This window comes from Pan troglodytes, chromosome 3 (genome assembly GCF_028858775.2).
Source record: "Pan troglodytes isolate AG18354 chromosome 3, NHGRI_mPanTro3-v2.0_pri, whole genome shotgun sequence".
In the NCBI taxonomy this organism is placed as follows: Eukaryota; Metazoa; Chordata; class Mammalia; order Primates; family Hominidae; genus Pan; species Pan troglodytes.
In genome coordinates this window covers 2199331-2213486 of record NC_072401.2, presented here as the reverse complement: position 1 = coordinate 2213486, position 14156 = coordinate 2199331, and the positions used below count along the sequence as shown (strand labels likewise).

General features: G+C 54.5%; 1 protein-coding gene across 4 annotated transcripts in view; it reads left to right on the top strand.

The window, feature by feature from the left end:
* The window catches only part of LETM1 (leucine zipper and EF-hand containing transmembrane protein 1), a 43561-nt gene that overhangs the window by 21969 nt on the left and 7436 nt on the right, over positions 1-14156 (top strand). For 3 of the 4 annotated variants that reach the window (XM_054683708.2, XM_016951140.3, XM_016951138.3), the window contains exons 5-11: positions 150-287; positions 2184-2387; positions 7304-7423; positions 9213-9344; positions 9851-9994; positions 10670-10801; positions 13522-13656. In XM_054683708.2, coding sequence (XP_054539683.1) covers positions 150-287; positions 2184-2387; positions 7304-7423; positions 9213-9344; positions 9851-9994; positions 10670-10801; positions 13522-13656 — 1005 coding nt within the window. The remainder of the gene's footprint in view (positions 1-149; positions 288-2183; positions 2388-7303; positions 7424-9212; positions 9345-9850; positions 9995-10669; positions 10802-13521; positions 13657-14156) is intronic. The other variant, XM_016951139.3, reaches the window with a different exon arrangement.

Sequence of the window (14156 nt, the reverse complement as noted above, 5' to 3'; positions counted from 1 at the left end):
AAGAGTTTGAGAATGTATTGCACTTAGATGAGAGTCAGTGTTTTATGAAATGTTTCTGGGAGTGGGGGTCGGGCACAGGCGTGAGATGTTTTCCTTGCCCGAACCACAGTCTGAGCAGTTGGAATGCAGTGCCCTCTCTGCCTTTGCAGGAGGAGAGGCTGAAGAAGGAGCTTCGGGTCAAGCTGGAGCTGGCCAAGTTCCTCCAGGACACCATCGAGGAGATGGCCTTGAAGAACAAGGCAGCCAAGGGCAGCGCCACCAAAGACTTCTCTGTGTTTTTCCAGAAGGTGCTGTGATACGTCTGAGTCCCTGTGACCTCACAAGGGAGCCTTCCCTGATTTTCTGTTTCCCTTTCGCTGTGCTCAGCAGAGTGGAGCTCCTCCAGGTGCTGGCTGGCGCTTGAAAGTTTACCCAGGAGGCTCAGTCGGGGGCCAGTGGAGTGTTAGGAGTCTGCCCTCACGAGCTCCCAGTGAGTTGAGCTGTGGTGGCTGCACCTCGTCAGCCTTCAGAATTATGGGCGTCTGTGTCTCATCACCCTGCAGCTGTCCAGGAGCAGTAGAATCTGACCCATGAGGAGCCTGAGACCCTGATGGTGTGAGGTGTGGGTGGCTTGGCCGGGCTCCTCTGCTGGGCATTGCCCTCTGGCTGGAGTCAGTCAAGAAGGTCCCAGGTCCCAGGGGCTGGTCAGAGGCCTGGACTGTGGGAGCAGTGGGGGCTGGAGAGGAGGAGCGGCCCTTGAGGTTTCCTGCGGGCATGTGGTGAGTGAGGTGAGGATGGGGAGAGGGCAGCTGCCACGGACGAGATCCCTGAGGACTAGATGGGGTTCACGAGGCCAGTGTTGTTGGCTTGAGGGACTTGTGCCACTTTGGAGTGAGAAGGATGTGTCTGAAGTGCAGGAAGAGCTTAAACCAGGGGCGAGAAACTCCAGCCATGCGTGTGCATTGTCTGTGGGGTTTGCCCGCTGCAGCACAGAGGCGAGTGGTTTCCATGGCTGCAAAGCCAGAAACACTTGCTGTCTGGCCCTTGACAGAAAAGACTGCCAGGCCGAGGCCTAACCACGGAGAAGCCTCTCGGGAGGAGGCGACACAGCCATGGGGCTGCTGAGCCCCCCAGGGAGTGGGTGGTGGTTCCAGCAAGATGTTTTAGGGGGAGCCATGCTTTGGGAGCCTCACCCAGGACGTTGTGCCTTGCAGAGCAGGAGGAGGGGCCCGTCCCAACCTTTCCTGGGCCGCCCAGCTGCCAAGAAGGATGTGCTTGCAGTCACCTGCATTGGGGTGTGCTGCATAGGGCGGCTTCAGGAGCACACCTGAAACAGTGTCTCAGAGCTGGCATCCTGCATGTTACAATTTGAGTTGGGCACCAAGTCAGGCTCGTCCTCCCTCATCTGTCACCTCTGCTAGGTACCCTCCTAGCCCAGCTCTTGGCAGAGACTGAGCTGGTGGCTTGTCCCTCAGGTGGTAGGAACTGCAGAGGATCGCCCAAAGGGCCCTGAGTGATCCGCGCTAAGGGACTCTAGCTCTCCCTAAAGAGCTAGATGGCCACCCCTCCCCCAAGGCTCAGGCAGTCATCCGTGGGAGATGCAGGTGCACACAGGTGCACCTCTTCCTGCCCCAGAGCAGCAGGGTCCCGGCCACTTCTGTGGCAGAGAGAGGATCACAGGACCTGCATGCAGCAGCCTGTGGGCCCGGGCGTCTCCCCCAGCAGACAGCAGCCTCAGCTTTGCTGGTTCAGGCAGGAGAGGTCCACAGGCCAGACGCCACCTTTCCCCAGGCTAGCCCAGCACCGGAGTCAGAAGTCAGTGGTTTGAGGCCAAGCTGGGCAGGTGACTTGAGGTCGTGTATTTGAGACCAGCCTGGCCAACATGGTGAAACCCCATCTCTACTAAAATACAAAAATTAGCTGGGTGTGGTGGCGCAGCCTGAAATCCCAGCAACTCGGGAGGCTAAGGCAGGAGAATCCCTTGAACCCAGGAGGTGGAGGTTGAAGTGAACCGAGATTACACCACTGCATTCCAGCCTGGGTGACAGAGCGAGACCCTGTCACAAACAAAAAAAAAAGAAGAAGAAGTCAGTGGTTTGAGTCCCTGAGGATGAGAGGCAGCACCCTTTGGGAATGTGGTTGGTCGTGGGAGGGAGCCGGGTGGGCGCGTGTCCCGGGGATGACCCTTGTGACCACTTCCGCAGATCCGGGAGACAGGGGAGAGGCCCAGCAATGAGGAAATCATGCGTTTTTCCAAATTATTTGAGGATGAGCTGACCCTGGACAACCTGACACGGCCGCAGCTGGTGGCCCTGTGCAAGCTGCTGGAGCTACAGTCCATCGGCACCAACAACTTCCTGCGCTTCCAGCTTACTATGCGGCTGCGCTCCATAAAGGCAGACGACAAGGTGAGCCTGGCCATACTCCGTGCCACAACTCTGGTGTTTTACCTTTTTTTTTCCTGATGATAAAAGCAGCATGTCCTCATTGTAGAAACTCTGGAAGATGCTGAACGATCGAAAATAAGCTCACTAGGAGTCTTGCCACTTGCAGATTGCAGATCCTTTGAAGATGGATGTCTTTTCTCTGGCACCTTCTCAGATGATCTCTCTGTTTGGATTTCGTCAGATTTATAATAACTTGCTTAGGTGTGTCTGTCTTTGTGTTCATCCTGCTTATTGATGACAGTGCCTCTCTGCCTCTCTCCTCACATCAGGGTCTTCATCGAGGGTCCATTTGCCCCTTTGCCCTGTCCTGTCCATCACACTTGCTTGCCTGTGTGCTTCACGCCCTTTTGTGCTTTCAGGGCGCTGCCCTCCTTCTAGGTCTGATTACTCCTTTTTTTTTTTTTGAGACGGTGTTTCGATCTTGTTGCCCAGGTTGGAGTGCAGTGGCGAGATCTCGACTCACTGCAACCTCCGCCTCCTGGGTTCAAGCGATTCTCCTGCCTCAGCCTCCAGAGTAGCTGGGATTACAGGCGCCCGCCACCATACCCGGCTATTTTTTGTATTTTTTAGTAGAGACAGGGCTTCACCACATTGGCCAGGCTGGCCTCGAACTCTGGACCTCAAGTGATCTGCCCACCTCGGCCTCCCAAAGTGCTGGGATTACAGGCATGAGCCACTGTGTCCGGCTGGTTACTCTTTTATTCATACTAGGAGCTCTTAAGATTTCAGTTCTCAGGTAAAACTGTTCATCTTGTCATCTGTCTTTTTGAATGCACTAACCCTAGTTCACATTGATTACTCTAATAACTGGGTGGTCCGTAGGCCTTTTTCTTTTGCTCTCCCTTCTGATTTTGTTTGTAGTGTTTAGTTTTTCCTGAATGCAGGCATTGTCTGTGGAAGACAAAGAGGTTCAGGGCAGTGTTGAACTCTTCCAGGAAGAGCCTGCCTGCATCTCTGGTGAGCAGGTTGAGGGCCAGTCATTTCCATGAATCAAGGCAAGGCCATGTGGGGAGCCTGTATCCCGCCCTTGCCGGGACACAACAGGCACCCCAGCCCTGGTGGTGATGGTGTCAGAGAAGGCTGAGGGGGCCAGCCCCTGTGGTGTCAGTGGAGACCAGGTGGGGGCTTGAGCTTTCCTCTCATCTGACAGTGTATCCGCCACACTCCCCCACCACTGGGGTGGCCTTGGGGGCCCAGCGGAGAGTTGGGACTTTGACCACTGCCCAGCAGGAACAAGGTCACGTCTACCATGGTGCCAGTGGGAGCCAGGTGGGAAACAGTACTGAGATGCTTCTGCCCTCCTGCTGGGGGAGACACCTGTGAGAGCCAGAACTCCCACCCACCCGTTCCCAGCGGTAGCAAGCAGCACCGCTGTCCCGCAGATGTCTGTGGAGGCTGGATGGGGAGCCTGCACTTCTTACGAGGCAGCGCTCCCACCACTTCTAAAATATGCCTGGGATTTCGCTTATGGATGTGAGTGAGTGACAACATGGAGAGGTCAATGCCATTGAGAGAAATGTGTTACCCACAGCTCCCCTGTCACTCAGCCCCACAAAACCTCCACACCCATGGGGAGCAGTAAGCTGGGGGGGACGATGCCTGCCTTCCTTGTCTGCAGTAGGTGGAGACATGTCTGACTGGGCAGGAAGGGAAACACAGACGTTAGGGTTTGCGGTTGGCCCATGAAAGCTGGACCATAGGGAAGTGGAAACAGCTTTGGCCTTGTTAGCTTGGTCCTGGGATTGGTAGATGCCAGATCATCAATTGCAAACTCTGTGCAAATTAGAATACCCACCGCCCATGCCACCATGCACCGGAGGAGGTCAGCTGCGACACACTGGAAGTCAGATCTAGAGTCAAGAAGCGGGAAGGTATCAGTGAATGAGAAAAAGCAACGCCTGGTACCAACCCTGAGATGACAGTTAGAGACCCTGCACCTGGGCCTCAAACAGCCACCAGCGCAGAGCTCCAAAAGCCACAACAGAGCAGAACATGTGAAAAACAGATCTGGGCAAAGAAAGAGAAGAAATATGTTATTAATAATAATAAAAGATATTGAGAGAAGATATTAAGGCCAGGCACAGTGGCTCACATCTATAATCCCAGCACTCTGGGAGGCCAAGGTGGGAGGACTGCTTGAGCCTGGTAGTTTGAGACCTTCCTGGGCAACATAGTGAGACCCCCCACCTCTACAAAAAAATTTAAAAATTAGCTGGGCTTGATAACTTGCACCTGTAGCTCCAGCTACTCAGGAGGCTGAGGCAGGAAGATTGCTCGAGCTTGGGAGATTGAGCTTGCAGTGAGTTGTGATTGTGTCACTGCACTCAGCCTGGGCAACAGAGGGAGACTCTGTCTCTCAAAAAAATTTGAAAAAGAAGAACCAAATGAAAAATTACAACTGAAAAATACAATATCTAAAGTCAAAACCTGGGTGGGCTCAACAGCAGAATGGATAAGGTAAAAGACAGAACCAGTAAACATTAAGATAAAATGATAGAAATTACCTGTTTGAACAACAGAGAGAAAATAGTAGAAAACATTGCACAGAGCCCCACAGCCTGTGCTGTAGCAAGTGTCGACCATCTGTGTCATCTGATGTTCCGGGGGAGAAAGGATAGAGCAGGGCTGAAAAAGTACCTCAAGAAATAATGGCTGGCTGAAAACTTCCCAGGCTCAGTTAAAGATGTAAATCTGCAAATTTCAGAAGCTGAGTGAACCCTGAGTAGGATAAATCCAAATAAATTCACAGCAAGTCACGTCAGAGTCAAACTAATGAACCCTGAAGACAAAGGGTTTTTAAGGCAGTGAGAGAAAGGCATCGTGTGTGTGTGTGTGTGTGTGTGTCGTTTCATTTATGAATGCCAGGTCTTTTTTTGGGTTTTGGGGGAGATGGTGTCTTGTTCTGTTGCCCAGGCTGGAGTGCAGTCCACTGGCACAATCTCAACTCACTGTAGCCTTGATCTCCTGGACCCAAGCCATCCTCCCACCTCAGCCCCCTGAATAGCTAGGACCACAGGCCTGTGCCACCACACCGGCTAGTTTTGTTTATTTTTCTTGTAGAGATGAGGTCTTACTATTATGCTGCCCAAGCTGGTCTGGAACTCCTGGGCTCAAGTGAGTCTCCCACCTTGGCCTCCCAAAATGTTGGGATTACAGGCGTGAGCCACTGTTCCTGGCCAAGAACGGCATCTTTACCATTAGGGGAAAATTTGAATGACAATGGATTTCTCATCAGGAACTGTGGAGACCAGAGGAAGTGGAGCATTATTTTTCAAGTGTTAAAAGAACTGTCAATCCAGGATCTATAACCAGCAAAAATATAGCAATGATGGGGAGCCAAGGCAGTATCAGAGGGAAGGAAGCTAAGACTGTGTCACCAGCAGACCTCCCCTAAAGGAAGGGCTGAGGGAAGCTCCTCGACCAGAAAGGAAACAGTAAGAGAAAGTACCTCGGCGCAGCAGGAAGAGTTCCCAGCAACCAGGGCGAGGGTCGGCATGGCGAGCTGCCGTCTCCCTGCGCCTTCTGCAGCGAGCGGGGCTGAGGGACGGGCTCCACGGTGTGGGTGGAGGCGACGATGCGAGTGGAGGCGACGGCTGAGACTCAGAACAGACGGAGGGGAAGCTTCAGCACTTGCCTTCGTGGGTGGAGCGCCGACTCCACTGCACTACAGTGAGCTGCGTCCGTGGATTGTGTATCGTGATCCCTAGAGCAACACTGAAAATGGTGCACAGAGACTCCAGACCACCAGAGCGAAATCAAACGGAGGCCAGCCAGCCCCCAGGAGGACAGGGAGAAGAAAGCAGACAGAAAGCATCCTCATTCCTGATCAACTGGCGGAGCCCAGCTTAGTGGGCGAAGGGTTCGGCTAAGGAGGGCACGCATGCTGCAGAATGCCGCATGGCAGTGAGAGGCCTAACCCGGCACACCCATAGCACCCCCAGTGGGTCCTCAGGGAACCCCAGAGGTGACTCCTGCATGATCCTGTTCAGAGAGCACTCCAGGTGACAGCAGCAGACATGGAGACAAGCGCGTCTGTGAACGGGCAGCACCGGGAGCTGGGGAAGGTGGCCTCTGTCTTGACTGCGTGGGTGGCATGTGCTAATTGCAGTGCTGCTGGTGAGACATTATGCTAGGGGAGGCATCTGATGCATGGGAGCTTTGTTACTTGTTAAAACTGGATGTGTGTCCACAATTACGTCAAGTTTGGTTTTAGAAGTGGAGGTGGTGGTACTGTGTACCCCACAGGGTGGTTGTGATGTGGAGTGAACTCTGAGATGGGGGGCCCTGCTGCAGAGTCCTGGCGTGGGAGCCCTGTTGCCGGCATCTGCCTAGCAGTAGCTGTCATTACTTCTCCGTGTCTCTCTTCACCTGTTGCTCCCTGTATGCCTTGGTGTCCTCTACCTCTGGGACTCCTGTTTGTTTTTCCAGTTGGTGTCACAGTGACCTTGGGCTGAGCAGAAGAGAGGGGTCCTTTGGGTATGAGGTCAAGCTGTGTCTTCAGAGCATCTGGTTCCCTCGCCTTCCGTCCCTCCTTCTTTTCCATCCTGGGCACACTTGGGCAGATGGGGGACTGGGGGATCAGGAGAAACAGCAGGTGGCAGGAGTGGCCAGGGTGGGGCTGGTTCTGCCATCAGGACAGAGGGTTGGAGGTGGACTTCTTTGTCTCGGGGTTGATCGTGGCCGTTCTGCACTTCCCAAGATCCTGACCCTCCGTCACAGGCTTCCAGTCACTTCTAACCTAGAACTGGGCTTTGGTGGCCGTGGTTTGATTCTTGCTTGGCAACATCTGTTAGCCACTTACTCTGGAGGGTGTTCACACAGACACTGTCACCCACCAGCAACTGTCCCAGATGATAATTCACTGCTTTGTTTTCTAGCTGATTGCTGAGGAAGGGGTGGACAGCCTGAATGTCAAGGAGCTGCAGGCAGCGTGTCGGGCACGAGGCATGCGGGCCCTGGGCGTCACGGAAGACCGCCTGAGGGGTCAGCTGAAGCAGGTGCGTGAATATTGGCCTTGTGCCAGGCCGGCACGGGCTCAAGGGAAGCATCAGCCTTGAAAGGTCACTCGGAGGCTCTTCCCAAACTCTGGACCGGCCTGGCGAGGCGACACTGTGACCTCTCTGGGGACGGCCAGGATATTTGGGCTGTTTCTCGCCCTTCTGCTCTGACCGCATTCACACCCCTGCATTCTCACCTTTCGTTGCCTTTTGAATATTGCTTTGATTTTTCTTGTTTGCTTTTAGTTGATTTTAAAGACCTTAATAACTTACTATTTTGGTTATCTGTAGTCAGATGAGGACTGGAGTTCACCTCTGAGATGTCGGACGTGTTCACATTTTGACTCTTTCTGAACTGGGGCCATGGAAGGTTTGGGTGGCATGGCACGGTCTGACTTTGGAGCCGCCCCTTCTCTTGGCCACGCCCTATGCTGGTGCCTGGTTCCCAATGCCATCAAATTGAGTGGCTTGTAGGTCGGAAAGTGACAGCCCCAGCCACTCACTCTTACATGGAAAGGTTAAGGGGTGCAGGGCTCCAGCCGGTTTCCTCCCGGTGCCCTGGCACTGGCATGCCCTTGTTGGCAGTCATCCTCCTCCCGGGTTTTTCACACAACCTGCAAGTGTAGATGAAGGTGTGTTTACACACTTCTCCTCTCGACACAGACAGTATTTATGGCATGATCCTGTGGCACCCCCTGCCTTCCACAGCCGCGTCTTCCATCGGATTCCCCAGCAGAGCCTTCTCTGTGTCTGGCATGGGTGCTGACCTCCCTAGCACTCTGCCCAGCCTTCTGGAGCTCCGTGGGGATATGGGCCACACACACAGGGGTGTCTGAGCAGGGGGGCAGGTGCTGTCCCTGCCCAGGCCCCTCGGCCCCCAGGGGAGTGTGGCGCATTGGGGGCCCGAGTGTCATGTGTTCACACTTTTCCTTCTCTACCCACCTCTCGGCGGTGCCTTTCTTCTCTTAGGGTTTGTTCTCATATTTTCTCTACCCACCTCTCCTCAGTGTTGCCTTTCTTCTCTTAGGGTTTGTTCTCATGTTTTGCCCTGTGTTCAGTTTGTCTCTAAACATTGTCACGGTCTTTCTTGCCCATTTGGAGATTGTCTTGGTGTTACTCGAGCAGCCAGCCCCGGAACCTGGCCTGTGCAGAGCCTGCAAGGGCCCGAGTGCTGACCGGCCTCAGTGACACTGCCTCTGTGGGCCCGTATATGTTGACCTGGGCTGGTCTTGTTTCTTTGTTTGAGACAGAGTCTTGCTGTGTCACACAGGCTGGAGTGCAGTGGCGCGATTTCGGCTTGAAACAACCTCCGCCTCCCTGGTTCAAGCAATTCTTGTGCCTCAGCCACCCAAGTAGCTGGGACTACAGGTGCACACCACTATGCCTGGCTAATTTTTGTATTTTTAGTAGAGATGGGATTCGCCATGTTGGCCAGGCTGGTCTCGAACTTCTGACCTCAGGTGATCCGCCCACCTCGGCCTCCCAAAGTGCTGGGATTACAGGCGTGAGCCACCGCGCCCGGCCCCTGGGGTGTTTTTAAGTGAAGAGTTGGTGCCCTGTTCTGAGGCCCTTGGGGTCCTCGCTGTGGGGGTTGCTGACCCCCAAGCCTCTCTGGTGTTTTGTTTACTAAGGCCGTCATCGGGTCACGCAGCACAGCAACAAACAGACCTTGTAGAACTTGAGACACCATCTTCTCTGAGAGCTATTCTGGTGATGAGATGGGCGGACCTGCTGTGGGGCCAGCAGGGTTGGGGGGCTGCCCATCTGCTGAACCTGGCCTTGGTTGCAGTGGCTGGACCTGCACCTGCATCAGGAGATCCCCACATCGCTGCTCATCCTGTCCCGGGCCATGTACCTCCCGGACACCCTCTCTCCAGCCGACCAGCTCAAGTCCACACTGCAGACCCTCCCAGAGATTGTGGTACGTGCTGTCGGAGACCCCTTTTACCTCATCTCTTCATAGGTGGCTCCGCTCTTCTGGGGTGGGGGGAGGTGTGCAAGCGCACTCATTCCTCAACCATGGGCGAGGAGCCTACCTCCCACCCCCTCGCTAGTGCCCCCACCCAGCCACCTGTCCCCTTCCTTCCATCCCTCCTCACCAGCCCCTTGCCTGCCATCCCCCGTGTGGCACAGTTGCCAGTGGTCCCGACCTGGCCACGTGTTGGCTGCTGTGGATCTGGGCCGCGGCCCTTGGAGCTGTGCCAGCAGCGCCTATGCTCCTTCCCACATGTCAGGAGTCATCGGGCGAGCGCAGAGGGCGGCCCAGGGGCCTCCCAGCAATTGCGGGCAGCACCTCGGCAGTGCCTTCTGTCCTGTGTGTGTGAAGCCCAGGTGGTGACAGGGGCAGGGGACACAGGACAGAGGTGAGGGGCAGCAGGGGCCTCTGGTGGCTTCTGGGCTCACCCACAGATGTACCCTCTTCTGAAGGCAAAGGAAGCGCAGGTGAAAGTGGCCGAGGTGGAGGGCGAGCAGGTGGACAACAAGGCCAAGCTGGAGGCCACGCTGCAGGAGGAGGCGGCCATCCAGCAGGAGCACCGTGAGAAGGAGCTGCAGAAGCGCTCGGAGGCGGCGGTAAGCGGTGGTCCTGCTCCGTGCCGCGTGGGGCTGTCCTGAGCCAGCCTCCCTAGAAACCCCCGCACGCCCACAGTCTTGGCCTCCCGCGTGCTTGCCCTGCAGCTCTGTCCTGCATGTTTATTTCCTCCTGGAGTGGTCAGGGAGGCAGGGTGCCCGGGTGTGAGGGCTGCAACTCTGACATGGGGACTCCCCGATGGCCACAGTGGTGCTCATGGGAGATATACCTTAGCCATCTCAGAGGGGCAAGCTTAGCATATGGCAGTGCCCACCCTCTCCTCAGGGACTTGCTGTGAGGGGCGCTGGCAGAGGAGCTTCAGGCTCCCCCAGCCTCTGGGCTCCTCTTCAACGTGGGCCCTGTGGTCCTCTTGGGTCACATGCATGGTGCCCACCCACAGGCTCAGCCTCCTGCTCTGCAAGTGACAGGGCAGCTTGGGGGAGTCTTGGGGAGACCAGAGATGGATAAGGTGCTCTAGCCTGTTCTGGAGAGGGCCCTAGGTGACCTGGCAGCTGCATGGAGCCTCCCTAGGGACCTTCTGTGGCAGGTGTGCTGCCCAATGTCACCTGCAGGCCTGCTCCCAGTGTGGCCTCTGCCATATGTTCTGAGCTTCGGGGAGCAAGAAGACTGCTTCTGTGTGATGGCGGGCGCTGGGCCGGTGTCGCCTTGCCTTTCAGAAGGATGTTGAGCCCGAACGTGTGGTAGCTGCTCCCCAAAGGCCGGGGACCGAGCCACAGCCAGAAATGCCTGACACAGTCCTGCAGTCAGAGACCTTGAAGGACACTGCCCCCGTGCTGGAGGGCTTGAAGGTAATGAGGCAGGTTCTGGGGCCCTGGAAGCTGAGGAGGGCATGGCCTGGCTTTGTGGACAGTTGTGGGGCAGGGATGGGGACAGGTTAGCTGGGGCATCTATAGCCCTCAGTGAGAGGAGATGGTGCAAGGGGTTGAGGATGGAGGCCACTGGGCTCCTAGGAGGCTTGGCGGTTAGGAAAAGAGTGAGTCCGGCCGGGCTCCGCACTGTGCCTGGATGCACAGCAGCTGACGCTGCCGTGAACTTAGCACCCTGGCCCACAGTGTGGCAGGTAGAGATGCCAGTCGGCAGGTTTCAGGGCCCTTTGCCAGCTTGCCCAGACAGTGAAGGGGTGTGGAAGCCAATGTGGCCCCTCAAGGTGGAGCCTCCTCCACAGGCCCAACCTACTGTCACCTCCTGTGGGGTGATCTGGGCTTGGGGCATCTTCAGACTCCCCATGCGAGCCTGTGAGGTGCAGCCTCCAGGCGCCTGTGCTGCCTACCTGGGGCGCCTCCTGGTACCTTCCATCTTGAACTCGCGGGCTGAAGTGCAGTGGCGCCATCTCGGCTCAGTGCAGTCTCAGCCTCCCAGGTTCAAGCAACTCTTCTGCCTCAGCCTCCCAATATCTGGGAGTACAGGCGTGCACCACCAGACCCAGCAAATTTTTGTATTTTTAGTAGAGAGAGGGTTTCACCATGTTAGCCAGGCTGGTCTCAAACCCCTGACCTCAAGTGATCTTCCCGCCTCAGCCTCCCAAAGTGCTAGGATTACAGGTGTGAGCCACCACGCCCAGCCATAAAAAAAAAATTTGGCCAGGCGCAGTGGCTCACGCCTGTAATCCCAGCATTTTGGGAGGCCAAGGTGGGCGGATCATGGGGTCAGGAGATCGAGACCATCCTGGCTAACATGGTGAAACCCCATTTCTACTAAAAATACAAAAAATTAGCCAGACATGGTGGCATGCACCTGTAGTCCCAGCTACTCAGGAGGCTGAAACAGGAGAATGGTGTGAACCTGGGAGGCGGAGCTTGCAGTGGGCGACAGAGTGAGACTCTGTCTCAAAAAAAAAAAAAAAAAAAAAAAATTTCACTTTTTAGCAAATCAAATAGAACTATTCTGTAAAAAGAATCATGATCACATGGGATTTGTCCAAAAAACGCAAATTGGCTTGAATTTTTTTTCTTTTGAGATGGGATCTCACTCTGTTGCCCAGTCTGCAGTGCAGACATGACCTTGGCTCACTGAAGACTTGACCTCCCAGGCTCAAGTGATTCTCCTGCCTCAGCCTCCCAAGTAGCTGGGATTATAGGTGCCCACCACCACACCCAGCTAATTGTTGTATTTTTAGTAGAGATGGGGTTTCACCATGTTGGCCAGGCTGGTCTCGAACTCCTGACCTCAAGTGATCCTCCCACCTCGACCTCCCAAAGTGCTGGGTTTACAGGCTTGAGCCACTGTGCCTGGCCAAAATTTTTAAAATGTAATTTCCATATTAACAGACTAAATTAGAAAAGCTGGGAATGTTTATCTCGGTAGCTGCAGAAAGAGCCTGTGGCAGAACCCAGTATCTGTTCCTGATATGCAGATGTCCTGCACATGCAGGCAGCTTTCTCAGCCCAATCAAAAGCATCTGCAGAAACACCTCCAGCTGCCGTCACCCTCAGTGGTGAGACGCTGATGAGGTTGTCTGTCCTCACTCTGAGCTCAGCATCAGCTTGGGGGTTTCAGTCAGGGCAGCTGAATACAGAAAACAAAACCATATAGATCAGAAAGGAAAAAGGAAAACTCTTTATTCACAAATGGTGTGAACAATCAATTGGGCTTCACTATGGTAATGAGTAGTCAGAGAAGGTTTGAACAGTATGGCACCCCCCAAAATGAACTACTTAGGGATAAATTTGGAAAAAGATATGCAAGTGCTGTCCACGGAGTACTGTAAAATGTTGCTGAGGGAAAGAAAAACCAAACAGAGAGGCTGGGCGCGGGGCACACACCTGTGATATCAGCACTGTGGGAAGCCGAGGTAGGAGGATCGTCTGAGTCCAGGAGTTTGAGACCAGCTTGGGCAACATAGTGAGACGCCGTCTTTACAAAAAATAAAAAGTTGGACAGATATGTCAGTGTGTGCCTGTAGTCCCAGCTCCTGGGGAGGCTGAGGCAGGAGATTGCTTGAGCTTGGGAGATCAAGCCTGCAGCAAGCCATGATTGCACCACTGCCCTCCAGCCTGGGCAACAGAGTGAGACCCTGTCTCAACAAACAAGACAAGAAACACACGACCACAGGGGCAAATCTCAAAATAAGTGAGTGAGAGAAGTCAGACAAAAAGAGTGCTTGCTGGATGATCCGTCTATCTAAGATGCTAGAAAGTGCACCCGAGTCTGCAGTGGCAGGAGGTAGACCTGAGGTTGCCTGGGGGTCGGTGGTGGGACCCAGTGGGGGCACAAAGATGCATTTGGAGGTGACTCTGACTGTAGTGAAGGTTTCACAGTACACGTGTCAATTCATAGATGACACGCTTTAAACAAATGGGGTTTGGCATATGAGGGCAGACAGTGACTGCGTGCAGCAGCCAGCGTAGCAGTGAACCTGAACCCCGCTGGTCTGTTGTTACCAATGACTGTCCAGTGAGACTCTTGCCCTGGGCTGCCCGTATAATATGAACAGAGCAGCTGGTCAGTTGGGAACAGGCCAGTTCTTTCCCTTGGCTCAGGCTTTGTTGTTTGCCCATTTTTATCCCAGGAGGAAGAGATCACGAAGGAGGAAATCGACATCCTCAGCGATGCCTGCTCTAAGCTGCAGGAGCAGAAGAAGTCACTCACCAAGGAGAAGGAGGAGCTGGAGCTGCTGAAGGAGGATGTGCAGGACTACAGCGAGGTGGGTGGGATTTGCTCCCTGGACTCTGAGACTGCAAGAAGAGTAAAGTCGCTGTGCTGGCCCCAAAAGTGTTACATAATACTTCCGTCAGATACTTGATAAGCTGGCCAAAGAGTATTTGGAGAGGACAGCACATTATAAATAAACCTTATTCAGTAACCTTTCCACAGCCATTCCGGCTGGACCAATCCTCTGTAATGTGGCTGTGTGCCGTTCTGGCCACAGATGTGTGTGCACCTTTTTTTTTTTTTTTTTGAAAGAAGGTCTTGCTCTGTTGCCCAGGCCAGAGTGCAGTGGCACAATTTCAGCTCATTGCAACCTCCACCTCCTGGGTTCAAGCAATTCTTGTGCCTCAGCCTCCCGAGTGGATGAGACTGTAAACATGTGCCACCATGCCCAGCTCAATTTTTTGTATTTTTAGTAGAGACGGGGTTTCACCATGTTGACCAGGCTCATCTCGAACTCCTGGCCCCAGGGGACCGACCTGCCTCGCCCTCTCA